This window comes from Acartia tonsa, chromosome 4 (assembly GCF_053477335.1).
Source record: "Acartia tonsa isolate MP-2025a chromosome 4, ASM5347733v1, whole genome shotgun sequence".
Taxonomy (NCBI): Eukaryota; Metazoa; Arthropoda; class Copepoda; order Calanoida; family Acartiidae; genus Acartia; species Acartia tonsa.
Genome location: NC_137263.1, coordinates 16,929,561 through 16,943,752, shown reverse-complemented (window position 1 = coordinate 16,943,752; position 14,192 = coordinate 16,929,561). Strand labels below are relative to the sequence as shown.

At 36.8% G+C, this 14,192-nt stretch overlaps 3 protein-coding genes across 3 annotated transcripts; all 3 read right to left on the bottom strand.

Moving 5' to 3' along the window:
- Positions 1 to 487: 487 nt before the first annotated feature.
- Usp5 (ubiquitin specific protease 5) lies at positions 488 to 5,357 on the bottom strand. Its single transcript, XM_080159260.1, has 5 exons — positions 5,234 to 5,357; positions 4,059 to 4,181; positions 1,921 to 3,703; positions 1,331 to 1,580; positions 488 to 917 (listed from the first exon to the last, which is right to left on the bottom strand). The coding sequence occupies exons 1-5, from the start codon at positions 5,327 to 5,329 to the stop codon at positions 740 to 742; spliced, it is 2,430 nt and encodes an 809-aa protein (XP_080015386.1). The 5' UTR covers positions 5,330 to 5,357; the 3' UTR covers positions 488 to 739.
- A 2,425-nt stretch (positions 5,358 to 7,782) lies between these two features.
- On the bottom strand, positions 7,783 to 10,041 carry Dpm1 (Dolichyl-phosphate mannosyltransferase subunit 1). Its single transcript, XM_080159262.1, has 4 exons — positions 9,766 to 10,041; positions 9,313 to 9,444; positions 8,686 to 8,821; positions 7,783 to 8,165 (listed from the first exon to the last, which is right to left on the bottom strand). The coding sequence occupies exons 1-4, from the start codon at positions 9,995 to 9,997 to the stop codon at positions 7,946 to 7,948; spliced, it is 720 nt and encodes a 239-aa protein (XP_080015388.1). The 5' UTR covers positions 9,998 to 10,041; the 3' UTR covers positions 7,783 to 7,945.
- On the bottom strand, positions 10,008 to 13,884 carry Sse (extra spindle pole bodies like 1, separase). The gene is made up of 5 exons (XM_080159261.1): positions 13,511 to 13,884; positions 12,659 to 12,815; positions 12,186 to 12,276; positions 11,525 to 11,781; positions 10,008 to 11,185 (listed from the first exon to the last, which is right to left on the bottom strand). The coding sequence occupies exons 1-5, from the start codon at positions 13,748 to 13,750 to the stop codon at positions 10,167 to 10,169; spliced, it is 1,764 nt and encodes a 587-aa protein (XP_080015387.1). The 5' UTR covers positions 13,751 to 13,884; the 3' UTR covers positions 10,008 to 10,166.
- Between the last annotated feature and the right edge of the window lie 308 nt (positions 13,885 to 14,192).

The following is a 14,192-nucleotide window of genomic DNA, read 5'->3' as shown; positions in this document are numbered from 1 at the left end:
TGTAACTTAAGAAATTTTTTTTTTTCATTTTTACCTGTACAGAGACCACCTGGAGGCCTGGAGCTCCGAAACCTGGAGGCCTATCCAAAAAATCTTAAAACTTCGTGAAATTCATCATATAAGAATGATTTTATCATTAATAATCTATCCTCTCAGTCCAAAGATAAAGCCTAGGTGCCATGTTTACGCAAATGTGTCAAAACTTGCCTCCCCCCCCCTTTGCAAAAACATTTAAATATTAAATAAGCATAAATGTTACAAAACAAAAGTTTTTTCTTGGATGTCAATTATCATTATTTTGTTTGTTTTCTGTAAAATATAATTTACTTATGCTTTTACGCGTTTTAAATAAAACAGGAAAGTAATACAATATATTTATAGTACATAAATAAATCCTGCATATGATAAATAAAAGCTTTGTTTACAGAAATCAAACTATGACTAGCCTTAATAAAATAATGCTTTCCTTATTCGCTAACAACTGTAATGCATTTAAATTGTTTATTTCTGGCCAGAATACATAATTATAATTACATTAAAATTACAATTTTTATTGCATAGATAGAAAAAAATAGATGAAAAGTGTTCAGGGATGACAATTCGACTTTTTTTTTTAAATCACCAGGTTTTACTGTCCCATTAAAGGTCATTTTGGATATTTGGTCTTAAGTTTCCGAATTATTTAAAACAGATTTGTATTGCCATCTCTGGAAATATCACTGGGTCATGGTGTAAAAAATCAAAGATCTGCCCGCCTGTACAGGTACAAGTAACCAAGTTCCTTGGGTGGCCTCTCGCTGGTGGCCACCTTGTTGTCGTTGAAGATAATCCACTTGTCCCCCTCCTTGATATGGCACACGTAATGGCCACTCTGGGGTGAGGTTCCCATATGACTCACAAACGCTTTCAGATTATACCTGAAAATTACAATATATGAGTTGCGAAGCTACTTTATTTTTCAGTCTGAAATCTTAAATTTATTTTGTTGATTCCCTTAAAATATGACCATCTATTCTTAAACTTAATTTGTTCGGTCAAATGTCTTTAACGCTATGATTTCTATAAGGGAAATAGTCGGCCTGTAATGAGTAAAGTTTAAAAATTTAGAGTGCATTTGGGATAAAAGCTAACAAGCTTATAACAAGGATATTTTTAGTGGGGGATGTTGGTACACTCCCCCAAAATGGCTATACATTTTCAAGGGCCAATAAAAATCTCACTGTAAAGGAGAACCGTATCGGTTCAGCGGTTTGCGAGATCCTTCGGTTCAGACAGACACAGATACTGTTACTTTATTATAAGGATACTTTAACCTTTAAAAAAATGTTACCTTGGTTGACCATTGGTAAGTCCCTGAGTAGGATCAGACTGTGCTGCAGCAGCAGGACCACTTCCAAAAGTAGCATCACTTCCACCAGCTTCAGGTGCCCCGTCAGGATGGCTGAAGATCCACTCAACCGCGCGCTCAACATTGTTGTCCGTGTTCTTGAGCGCTGTGCGAGCAATGTCGGCCTCAAATCCCATTGACATGACCATAGCAATGTTCTCCTCGGATATCTCTATTTCCTTCTTGGCTGGGCCTGTAATATGTAAATCTGGAGTTTTAAAAAGTCTAAGCACATTATCAACTTGTGATAGAAAAGGTAAAATGAGAGCATCTATTGTATTTCTTTCATGGCCAATAAAATAATTTTAAAGGGCGAAGTAACTGAATATAAACTGTAAAAGCAATGGCGGAATTTTTAGAATTTCGATTTTTTAATATTGTTTAAGAAAAAGTATATCTAATGTAGATATTTCCCAATATTTAACAACAATATTGAGGTTTTTTAAAGACTATGTTTCGGATATAACTGCCGCAAGCGTATTAGCTCAACACTCTTGATTTATCCTTTAGCGAAAATATTTAAAGCGTTTTACCTTTCATGTTAAATGGTTCATTAAAGTCTGGATCAGCCATATGTTCCATGACCCAAGTCATGGCAGCTTCCAGACCAGAATTCTTTGTGTTGTGTACCGCCCTCTTGCAACCCTCCTTAGAGAATCCCATCTCCATGAGCTGTGCCACTGTTTCCTCGTTCTCATACACCACCTCTTTGGCGGCTGGCTCATCAGGCATCAGAACCTCGCCATCCTGAGGACCAGAACCAAGTAGGACACCAAGATCAAGCTCGTTGGGCATGTCCACTTCGACATTCAGCTTGACTGGCTGCCAGGAGGAATCTACTTGGTACTTTGACAATGAAATTAGAAGGTAGTTGGGAAATGTTTTCAGGCGAGCACTCTGTTTTGCCTGGGTTTTAGCTCCAAGTGCTGGTGAGAAAACGTCATCAATGGTGCTCTGTCCCAGAAAATTTTCCACAACCGAAGGGAACGGAATTTTGTACCTCACCTCTTCCTCTTTAGGGATCATTTCACCTTTGGCTTCAACTTCGGCTTTGTGCTTTTGGAAGGCTTCCACCTCTGGTATATTACTGGCAGCCTCCATGGGAATATTAAATGGCAGGAACATCTCATTGCGAGTTTTATACCTGACTTGACCGGCACACTCGGTTCTGTCTTCAACACAAAACTTGAACAGGTTGCTAGGGGGCGGATTATTGTCATTTCTGTGCGCGCGTTCAATCATAGTCAACAGATGCAAATAAAATTCCTGCGCGTCCTGCTGACGGTTGCTGCTGAATTCATGATGGCCTCGGCCAACCAGGTTCTTGAGCATTAGTGGCTTAACACCAGGTTGAGATCCTTCGTCGCGTAGAACAGCTTCCTTGACCTTGTCAGGACCCAACGAATACTCCCCGGAGGCCAGGCCGTGACACAGTTTGGACAGTTGAAGTTTGAGATCAGAGTCAGGACTGGAGAGATCACATCTGTCCATATATGCAGCACACTCGTAGCTCTGTATGAACTCTGGCAAGGAGAACAGTACCTGCAGCACTGAGTTCATATAGCAAGTGTTGCCAAGGTTGTGCAGACCAGTGTGCTTAGCCCCCCACAAAGGCTCCAACTTTGAACCGGATTCAGTGAGGATGGCCCACTCACCTATTTTCTCATTCATCTCGATTTGCAGCTCAACCATGGACTTGTCGGTTTTAGTGCATTCTGCCATTTTAATGCCAAAGTGATTCAGGTGCTTCTCAAGATTTGGATTGAGCACCATGTCATCCTCGTCATAGCTGAATACATCTCCCTTCCCATCACGTGTAATAGTCCCAAGTTTAACAGCCAATGGTCCACCAGTTGTTTTAGCCTTGAAGTGATCAACGCCATGATTATTACCACCGCTGCCGTCAAAATTACGCCTCCCACAGAGAATCCTCCCGTCTGTCAGGTTCAACCAGAGATTTTCTGTTAGATCACATTCTTCGCACTTCCACCCGCTGGGCTGGATGGCTGGCGGATTTTCCCTTTGCATCAAATTGTCCGCATGCTTGGATACCATCAGGACCTCACCGTCCCAGGTGCCAGCCGCCGCATCAACTTGCGCCTGTCTTGTGGCTGAAACTGATGTGAGTACACCTGCTGCGGATAAAGAAACATGCATTGGCAGGTCAGGGTTGTTCAACTCGATGGTTTCTCTGGATGGGAGGACAACTATGTGAGAGGTTTCTACCCATTCAGTTTTATCTGCTGTATTAAATCCTCCGTCCACATTGATGGCAAGTCTGGACACCTTTTCTGGCACCCCTGTATCCTCAACTTCCTAAACAAAAACTATTTTTAAAAGCGAAGATTTTCTATAATTAGGGTCATCCATTCGCCCGTCCGTAACGGTTTTCTCTTTACGTCAACAGACATGTTAGAATTGTTCTATTGATATCAAACTTTGCATTATGATTCCAATAACAGTTATGTACGATTTAAAGGCGGAGCAACTCTATAATCTTTACCATAGAGTACTTTTTTGGCAACTACTTTTTGTATGAAATAATTCTTATATTTATTAGATTTTTGGAATAATAATTCCTATAACAAGGTACAACATCATAAACGAGGCATATTTTATTAAAAAATTTGAATTTGCAGCAAATTAAGCAATTTAGACTGATTGTATTTACCTTTCGTATTCTCTTGATGTGTAGAAAAACAAAGTTATCTGTTCTTTTGCTGTACTTGTCCAAGTATTTTTCTCCGACACCCAGAAATCTGTTTAAACAAACGTACAATCCTCTTGGACACTCCTGAAAAAATATCACACTATAATATTCGTATTACCATTTTATTTCGAATCCCAAAATTCCAGTACTAAATATTTTTTCCTTGCGAGTTCCTTAATATGCTGCTAAAAGTTGGTAATTAATAAAAAAAAATAAACAATTACAAATTGTTACCATGGAGCAAATATCTTTGACCAAATAAAAATTTTTTTTAAAGTGAATCTATTCGAAATTTAGGGTCGTTCCGTCAATAATGAATAGCTATAAACAACGTCAATAACGAATAGCTATAAACATTGATTTAAGCATGTTAGGAAAGTGAATATATATCGAATTTTGCATGATAATTCCTGTAACAGTAAGGTACAATTTAGAAACCATGGCATCTCTATTTTCATTACCAGATAGTCCTTACGTCCATTTTTTATAACTTTATTATTTATCTTTTCAATATAAATTGTTCCATAGATTTAATATAATTTTACGCAATCTCCTACAAGCACCTTAAACAGGTCTGAGCTAGCTTTTGATTACAAGCTGTCAACAAATATGTTAATATTCATTTGTCCGACAGTATAACATGTTAAGCTTCGCTTTAATGGATATTGCAATATTTGTATGACATATGACACTTCAATGTTGACAAAGAAATACCTTCTAGTCTTAGTTTAAAATAAAGGCAACTAGACTTTTCAAACCTGTTAAAAGAAGGCTGCAAGAAATACACTCTAACTGTTGAAAGACTGTCACAAGTACACCCAATACCCCAAATTTGAAGCACCCAGTATTAATAACATTAAAAATGTTATCAGCATTATAATGACATTTGGAGAGTTGCAAATCTTTCAAAATTTTCCAGTCACCACATCAAAATTTCTTTATTAAATTTCACCAGCCACAAGCAAAATAATGAGTACTGAATTTTTTTTGAAATATTTTCTACTTCCTAAAATATCAAATTGAGAAGCTTTTAACTTTTTTGTTATTTAAGCTGAAGGTTTCAAATTTAAGGTATTGGGTCTTAAAAAAAAACAAGTCCTTATCCCTAGAAACTATTTATTTCATTTAAAGCATACCGGACTATCGAAGCTGTAGAGACACTCATCTTTAAAAACTTTATCTGATGTGCCAGGAACTCGAATCCTGTCAAGATTTGACTTGACAACTTCCATCGTAAATAAACAATTATATGTTTTTTTTTCTGAAAAGATAGAAATTTTAAAAATAGACGTAAAAATATAAATATTATTATAAATATCAGTGATTTTTTTACAGTACAAAAAAATATTAATAAATATTTTGTTAAATTTAAAATTCAAGGTTTCATAATTAAAAATTTAATTTATTCACTTTATTTTATCAACAAAAAGGTATAAAATTTAAAACATAAATGATTTTTAAGTTTCGTTGAAATATACCTACGAAATGTATATGATAGGTTAACAAATAAATGCAATAAAATTGTAAAACATAACAATTTGTGGATCATGTCAAAAATACGAATTAATGGGGGGGGGGGGAGTTCTGACACTAACCTATCCTCTCACTCTTAAGACAAAGCCTATGCTCCATGTTTAAGCAAAAGTTTCAGAAATCCCCTCCCCCCCCCCTCTTCATTTCCCTGAGCATAGAGGGGATTAGGCGCGTACACAGAGTTTAGATAAGTGTGGGGGGGGGGGGAGAAGGAATAATATAAGATTAGGGTATTTAAAATGTGAAGGAATCATTTAGTGTTTTTAAGTGGCACAACCCCCCCCCCCCCGCCCCCCCCCACCCCTGTAAAAAACCTGAGTTTTTTCAACTTGCTAAAGGGGGGGGGGAAAATGTGGTGACTCGTCACACGACATACCAGCAATTTTATTTTGGATGCTTCTCCCTTAGTTTTAGAGATAATTGGATGAAATCTTTTGGGCTGGGTCACTAATTACCCCAACTAGTGGTATCTTTAAAAAAAAACGGCGGCGGGACCGCCGCTCCCGCCGTCCGCCGCCGTTTTCCGCCGCCACCAAAAAAAATTTTTTTATTGCATTTCTCGCCGAATTAGGCAATTTGGAATCATTTGAGACCATGTTATTTTTTTCAAAAATTTTTCCCCTTACAAGCAACCCTGCGGGGGGACTTAGTCATTTTTTTCAAATTCTCGTTTATGAAGGTATATCTTAAATACAGTATGCTACTCCCTTAGTTTTAGAGATAATTGGATGAAATCTTTTTGTTTGTGTCACTAATTACCCCAAGTTTTGGTATCTTTCAAAAAAAAACCGCGGCGGGACCGCCGCTCCCGCCGGCCGCCGCCGTTTTCCGCCGCCACCATAAAAATTTTTTTATTGCATTTCTCGCCGAATTAGGCAATTTGGAATCATTTGAGACCATGTTATTTTTTTCAAAAATTTTTCCCCTTACAAGCAACCCTGCGGGGGGACTTAGTCATTTTTTTCAAATTCTCGTTTATGAAGGTATATCTTAAATACAGTATGCTATTCCTTTAGTTTTAGAGATAATTGGATGAAATCTTTTTGATTGTGTCACTAATTACCCCAAGTTTTGGTATCTTTAAAAAAAAACGGCAGCAGCACCGCCGCTCCCGCCGTCCGCCGCCGTTTTCCGCCGCCACGAAAAAATTTTTTTTATTGCATTTCTCGCCGAATTAGGCAATTTTGAATCATATGAGACCATGTTATTTTTTCAAATTTTTTGGGGGCGATGGCGGAAAACGGCGGCGGCGGATGGCGGGAGCAAGGTTGCTTGTAAGGGGAAATTTTTGAAAAAAAATAACTTGGTCTCATATTATTCCAAATTGCCTAATTCGGCGAGAAATGAAATAAAATTTTTTTTTGTGGCGGCGGAAAACGGCGGCGGACGGCGGGAGCGGCGGTCCTGCCGCCATTTTTTATTCAAATATTTTCAAATATTTTTTTACTGACCTACCTAAAAAGATTTTGTTTCAATATCTTTAAAAGCACAGGAGTAGCACTGAATTTAAGATATACCTTGATAAACGAGAATTTAAAAAAAAATGACTAAGTCCCCCCGCAGGGTTGCTTGTAAGGGGAAAAATTTTTGAAAAAAATAACATGGTCTCAAATGATTCCAAATTGCCTAATTCGGCAAGAAATGCAATAAAAAAATTTTTTTTGGTGGCGGCGGAAAACGGCGGCGGACGGCGGGAGCGGCGGTCCCGCCGCCGTTTTCTTAATTCAAATATTTTAAACTTACCAACCTAAAAAGATTTTGTTTCAATATCTTCAAAATCACAGGAGAATTACTGTATTTAAGATATACCTTGATAAACGAGAATTTAAAAAAAAATGACTAAGTCCCCCCGCAGGGTTGATTGTAAGGGGAAAAATTTTTGAAAAAAATAACATGGTCTCAAATGATTCCAAATTGCCTAATTCGGCGAGAAATGCAATAAAAAAATTTTTTTTGGTGGCGGCGGAAAACGGCGGCGGACGGCGGGAGCGGCGGTCCCGCCGCCGTTTTTTTTTAAAGATACCACTAGTTGGGGTAATTAGTGACCCAGCCCAAAAGATTTCATCCAATTATCTCTAAAACTAAGGGAGTAGCATCCAAAATAAAATTGCTGGTATGTCGTGTGACGAGTCACCACATTTTCCCCCCCCCCTTTTCAAATAAAATTACAATTAAAGAAGTGCTGAGAAAAGAAATAACAGTGGACAGGTTTTTAGCTACAAAAGAATAAAGTTACAGTAATTTGAAAAAGGGTTATTTGTGATAAAATTCATTTCATGAGATTTAACAATTATCCTAGATTATGATATAACAAATTATGTTGTTGCAAACAAATACAACAATCCCTTGACAAACTGGAATATTTCGTTGCCTCCTAGCTTGCTTTCTCCGTACACTCTGTCCACGAATGATATAGGTACCTCTCCTATGGTATATCCCAGCCGGCGGGCACGTACCACCATTTCCATCTGGAACACATATCCTTTTGATACACATGACGATACTAGCTTCTCTAAGACATCCTTCTTGTACAACCTAAAAAATTTGAAGCCAAGTTAAATTTATTCTGAAACCGAAAAAAAAAATTTATGTTCTTCATTCATTAAGATTTATTATGAAGAATATTTTTAACAGATTCTACTGGCCTATTTGCCAAATAGAGATAATCTTATTTAAAACCAGTTTATGGCCGCAGATATAAAAAGTAATTCAAACTTGTTTAATGAATTGCGCAAATAAGCACACAAAAATCCGATGCGACAATTACGTTTTTTCGACTTGAAATCGATGAAATATTTTCAAACGTTTTTCATGAAGCGTTAAAAATATAGCATTTCGGCGAAGATAACTAAAATATTAATATTGACAAGAGGAAATTTGTCGATAATTTAGGTGGGTTGCTAATATGAACCTCAATCATTGGTCAGTTCGTTCCTCCAGTAAGAGGGAAGGTGGAATTGTTTTTTAACCAGCTGGAAGTATTCCTTTTTTGAGTACATGAAATATGGTGCAACATCCAAGTAATAATATATCGATTCAAAGAAACCTGATTTACCTGAAAGATCCAGTAAGATCTGAAGCTCCTGGCCTGAGTAGAATCTGGGTCACATAGTTGGCTCCTCTGGATATTATCTTCCTTTTCAGATCCCAGCCATTAACTCCTCCGTCTCCGGCATACCTTGTTCCAGATACTACAACAAAAGTAAGGTAAGTAATCATAAAAGTTAGCCTATGAGGAACACCACATGATCTTGTTTTGGTGCTTCTCTGAACCAAATGTTGCGTAATAACTGTTCATGCATGATGTATATGACCACGCGCCCTTTAGACAAACAACCCTTTGATGGCATGACTTTAGTCGGGAAGTCCTAACTGTGCATGGAAGAGTTGCGACTGTTTTTGGCCAGGGCATTCCCCCTATTCTAACTATATATGTCGCAGCAGTAGGAGCCACTTTTAACGTCTTTGATTATGACACGGAGTTGGGCCGAGATTCGAACCTTCCACCTTCCCGCAATGAGTATAAATATTAAATATATTCACAAACAAGTCTTGGTATTAAACAATTGAATAATGAAGTGTGTACACAATTTTTAAATCTTATGATTTACTTAATTAAAGTAAAGACTTAATTCTCTTTTATTTGTTTCTAAAGGCCACACCTAACGAAAATGAAACTTACCAAGATCAAAATTTCCTTCTTTCTGTTTCTTGATAAATTCCGGGATAAATTTAGGATGGTGGGACAAATCTGCGTCCATAATAATGATATAGTTTCCAGTAGCGTGCTTGATTCCATGAATATACGCCGTTCCTAAATAAAAAAAGAGTGAACTTTTTTTGTTGCAAAAAAGCATAAAAAAAAACAGTTATTCCTAGTTTTTCTTTGTGGGTTAAAAAACTAAAAACCTGGCATCATGAAGCTTTTTTGAAATATTGAACTCGATCGATTATAAGATCTTAACTGACAGACAGAAAATACTCCAATTAGGTACTAATCAAAAGAATTATCTTCAACCAAAAGAAGAAGCACTCGATAATGAAATTGTTGGTACTCTAAGAATCCCCCCCCCCCCCCCCCTCTACTTATATAAATTCTCAACTTTACTTTCCTAGAACTTAAGAAAATTCTTACCTAAGCCTAGCTTCTTCGCTCTTGGCCTGAGAACAATCCTATCAGAACCGTAAATACTTTCCAACTGTTTGGCAACCTCCAGCGTTCCGTCCGGTGAGCCGTCATCGATAACAATTATCTCATAGTTGATATCTGACTCGGTGAAGTACTTGACCAGCAGCCACACGATAATGGGCAGGTTCTCCCTCTCGTTGTACGTGGGTAACAAAACAGAATATTTATTGTCCGACATTTTATCCAAGTTTCTGAAAATATCACAATGTTGGCTATTATCAGGTACAAAGATTTCATAAATGTCCCTTAAATTATGGGTAAATGCGAGACACGGTCGTTATAGATTACATACCAACTGTAAATAAGAATATTATTCTACTTACTATAAATATATATTAGGGTAGGTACTACTTAGATTTCATAGAAATAGGAAAGCCATATACAACTAAACCAGCAGAATTAACTAAGTGTGTGAATTTAGATCTTTGATCCGCTACAGCCTGCAACAAATTCTTCTCTTGTCCACTCACCCAATACTTCAAGAATTCTATTGTCCACTGGTCCAGATCCGCATCGCTGACCGGCCACAGAAAACCAGCAATAGCTGGGCTGGAACCAACAAGGTATGAGTGAACTACCCCAAGGGGATCAAGATTGCGACCCAAGCGCACGAGTTCTACTGATCTACAACCAAGCAGAATTGGCACAGAACGAATTCTAAGCTTTTTGATTTCCTCGCTTGATATGAATGTTCCACCCCCGTGACCTGCGTATATATACGCGTCCTTCTTGCTGAGAACTTGTGCTTGTTGTCCAGGTTTAGGCTTTTCACCTGTTAAGCCTTCCCACTCTTTAAATCCTTTCAAAACGCCCTCCAAACGTTCCTGAGTTTTAGGTAGAGATTTATCTGGATTTAGAATATAGAAGATTGAATCATTTGCTATTCCCTCGTTGACGGTACTGGTCGAGTCTTTTGCGTGGAACCTCCACATTGTTGCCAGGTATTGCAGAGATGGAAGTCTGGACATGGCCTGCTTGTTTGCGGCTACACAAGGCAAGCTCTCCCATGGGAATCCTAATAATTCCGGATCCAGAAGAAGAATTACAGGTTCTCGAGAAACAAACTCAAAATCAAGAAGCGTTTTAGAATATTTGCTTATAAGATTACTGGCTGAAATAACTAGATCCTGGTCACAATTATAAAATAGAGACAATAGTTCACTTAAAATTTGTTCTTGGCTTAAATATTTAGCACCAGATAATAAAAGCTTAGTTCTATTTTCAACAGTTTCACTTTGTGTTGAGGACTCTAAAAGTTGGGTTATTTCTTCATAGACTTGGCTTACTTTCTCTTCTTCTTTACTGGGTAAATTACCAAGAAGTGAAGTTTTGACGGGACCCAGCCATTTGTCTTCTACGGATTTTACTACAAAAAAAATATTACTTTAATATGGATACTATGATAAAAGATTTTGAATAGTTTCTCGAAAAAGACCTTATTAAAACTTCTGTTTATAGGTACTAGTTAAAGCGCCCCTAGCATCTATGGGATCTCTATCTGAAAAGAGAGCAAGAAAGGGGCATAAAAAATAAAAATAGACTAAAACAATCTCGATCCCAGGTAAAGCTTCCCTAAAAAGAAGAACTCAATCATTTCAGGCGTTATTAAAGTCTTAAGCTTCAGACAATAAAACCTTACTACTTTATATAAGGGGATTTAAAATGTGAATATTCCTATATATTAAAATAGATACTAAATACTTACATAGTGATTGCATTCTATCATTCAGTCTTTGCCTCATATTCCAATATTTATTCCTATCATCTGTTGCTTCGGTTAGAAGTAGCACCATCTCTTCCAGAATATTTTGTAGCTCCATTAAGTAGGGTGTGGCACCTGTATCCTCTGGTGAAAGAACTCTACTGACCACAACATTATTGTCAGATCCAGCTGTAAGACGGACAAAAACAAGATTTGGATTGCCATCCTGCATTGCACTGTCTTTCTTCGTGGATTTAAACCTAAACAGATATACCATCAACAATGCAAGATTCATTACATATAACGAAAAGGAGAGGAGGGACTTTGAGAGGTTTCGTAAACCCAGTTCAAAACTGTTATTAAAATATTCTGCGAATCCTACTTGTAAATGATTGTATGTTAATGGGCCAATGCATTACCAAATGCTCTACACACCAGCAAATTAAACCAATTTAACATCTTTTAAAAGACGTTTAGTTGATCAAAGTTTATTTTAAATCTGTATTTAAATTGCCCTTTTTTCCTGAAATGTCTAGGTACAATATCATTTCCTTTCAATTAAACCTTTTTGTACCAGGAATCCCCAATCAAAGTTTAAAATTGACAGAAAAATTCTAATAGGATTATTAGACGGACACTTATACGTTCGCTTTTCAAATTATACCTTGTGTGTTTTAGACTGTTGTAACAACTAACTTGTAAAACTGTCCAACCATTAGGAAGATCTTTTAACATATTTTCAACACTAGATTCCTATCATTTTAATCATAAAACTTGTGAAACTTATAATTCAGGTGACTAATCACTTTTGGTGAACAAAAAAAGAAAATTCCATAACTAGCAAAAATCTAACCACGTCAGATATCTTTCATGGAATGATTATTGTTTTAAAAAAGCAGGGATCTTAAGGGATAAGACAATGGCCGATAAACAGATGTAAATCCCCAATCATGAAATTAACAATAACAATTAGTGGGTGAAACGTTTGGACACTCAACTTAATGAGCCAACCAAGCAAAATTCAATTCAAAGTCCCCTAAGTTTAAATAAGAAAATGTTCTAAACCTTTGGAGACTAGTCCAATGTCCCCTTCCTCCCTGATAAAAAAGAATCCAAACAAGTTTATGAATTATTCCTGATGATGATCCAGCATGCCAAGAATCTGATTTTCTGTTTCTTTGAGTCCATCCTGAACTGTGGAATCCAGGCTGACTTTTCCTTTCTGTACATCCAAACATGTTCTTAACTTCTTCTTGTTAAGTTGTTGTAAGAACTGCTGCTTGAAAGTAAGGGCCTATATAAATAAAATTATATTATAATAAGGCAGAATGTATACCTATTCTGCACAAGATTTATTTTTTTTCCCACAGTAGCAAAAAAATTTCATTCCCCCCCCCCCCCCCCTATTTTTCCAACCAATAAGGGGAAAACGTTCATGTTTTAATTACTCCTCATTTTTGCATTTTCTCCCTTTCACATATTTTTATCCCCACCCTCTTTAACCGGGGATCCCATGCAATTGCAGAGAGTATAAACCACTGAACGAAGGTTAATTAAATTCTAAAGAAAATTAACAAGAAATTCATATTAAGGAGATTCTCCCAGCTAGGGTTACATCTAAAAGTTTGATTTCAAATATACGTAGTTCAAGTTTCAACGGTGTTGAGCACTGATTCCCCCCCCCCCCTCTAATTTATGAAGTAAAATAAATTGAAGAGGGGGTAGAAGGTGATAGTTCAATTTCAATAGTTTTTTTTAGGTGGAAACCATTGTTAACGCTGCGGGGCCTTAACCTGCGGCTTATGGCTCTTCCGCAGGGGTTAGCATAGTAAAAAAGACCACCCCTACCCTCATTTTCAATCTATTTCAAAAATATGGCGTGGAGAGTGGGTATGTATAAGTCCTAAACAGGCTCTCTATGTGAAAAAGTAACTCCATCTTTTAATATAAGCATTGCAGTCCATATGAAAATTTTAACTAATTAAATACCTGATATTTACAATAATATTGAGCAGCTTCTTTATATTTCCCCTCATTCAGCAGCTGGTCAGCTCGGCTGAACATAAAGAACTGTGCATGGGGTGAGGCCGGAAAGTTTAAACAGCTTTCAACAAACTCATTCTCGTCAAACTTTGCTTTGTTGGGCACTGACTGTGAGTTTGAATCTTTTCCTATTTTAACTAACAAACCTCGTAGTTTATCATGATTTCCTGTATTTCCTTTACTCATTTTTTAGTTTTTTTTACAAATAAATCACATTTCATTCCTTAGTTAAGTTTTTTTTCAATATTGTAACTTCAATAAATAATTATTTTCAAAATACCTACATTTTCTAATATTTCTGAAATGATTGACAATATATGTCGTATTTATAATACGTAGAATAAGGATATTTATTTTTGCTTGTCATGGTCTAGCCACATATTATACATAATAACATAACAATCCTGCGTTTCTGTTTTTAAAGTTTCATTTAAAAGATTACTTTCATTGGATATAGAATATACGTGGATATTATGACAGGGCCGAAAATTGTTGTCAATTTATGTTGCTAACATAGAACTCATTAATTGGTAAGTTCGTTTATCAAGTAGTAGGGGAAGGGGGTACCGTCGTTATTTTAGCCCGCTGCGAGTTTTACTTTGATACAGAACATAAAAATTTGGTGTAA

Excerpts from the sequence above, each read along its gene's own strand:
- Usp5 (XM_080159260.1), bottom strand. The coding sequence starts at position 5,329 with ATGGAAGTTGTCAAGTCAAATCTTGACAGGATTCGAGTTCCTGGCACA. Across the intron at positions 3,704-4,058 it reads ACATCAAGAGAATACGAAAG|GAAGTTGAGGATACAGGGGT; the intron begins GTAAATACAATC and ends GTTTTTGTTTAG. Across the intron at positions 918-1,330 it reads CTTACCAATGGTCAACCAAG|GTATAATCTGAAAGCGTTTG; the intron begins GTAACATTTTTT and ends TGTAATTTTCAG.
- Dpm1 (XM_080159262.1), bottom strand. The coding sequence starts at position 9,997 with ATGTCGGACAATAAATATTCTGTTTTGTTACCCACGTACAACGAGAGG. Across the intron at positions 9,445-9,765 it reads AGCGAAGAAGCTAGGCTTAG|GAACGGCGTATATTCATGGA; the intron begins GTAAGAATTTTC and ends TTTTTTATTTAG. Across the intron at positions 8,822-9,312 it reads AGAAGGAAATTTTGATCTTG|TATCTGGAACAAGGTATGCC; the intron begins GTAAGTTTCATT and ends CTTTTGTTGTAG.
- Sse (XM_080159261.1), bottom strand. The coding sequence starts at position 13,750 with ATGAGTAAAGGAAATACAGGAAATCATGATAAACTACGAGGTTTGTTA. Across the intron at positions 12,277-12,658 it reads TGGCATGCTGGATCATCATC|AGGAATCTAGTGTTGAAAAT; the intron begins AGGAATAATTCA and ends GATTAAAATGAT. Across the intron at positions 11,782-12,185 it reads AACAGTCTAAAACACACAAG|GTTTAAATCCACGAAGAAAG; the intron begins GTATAATTTGAA and ends ATATCTGTTTAG.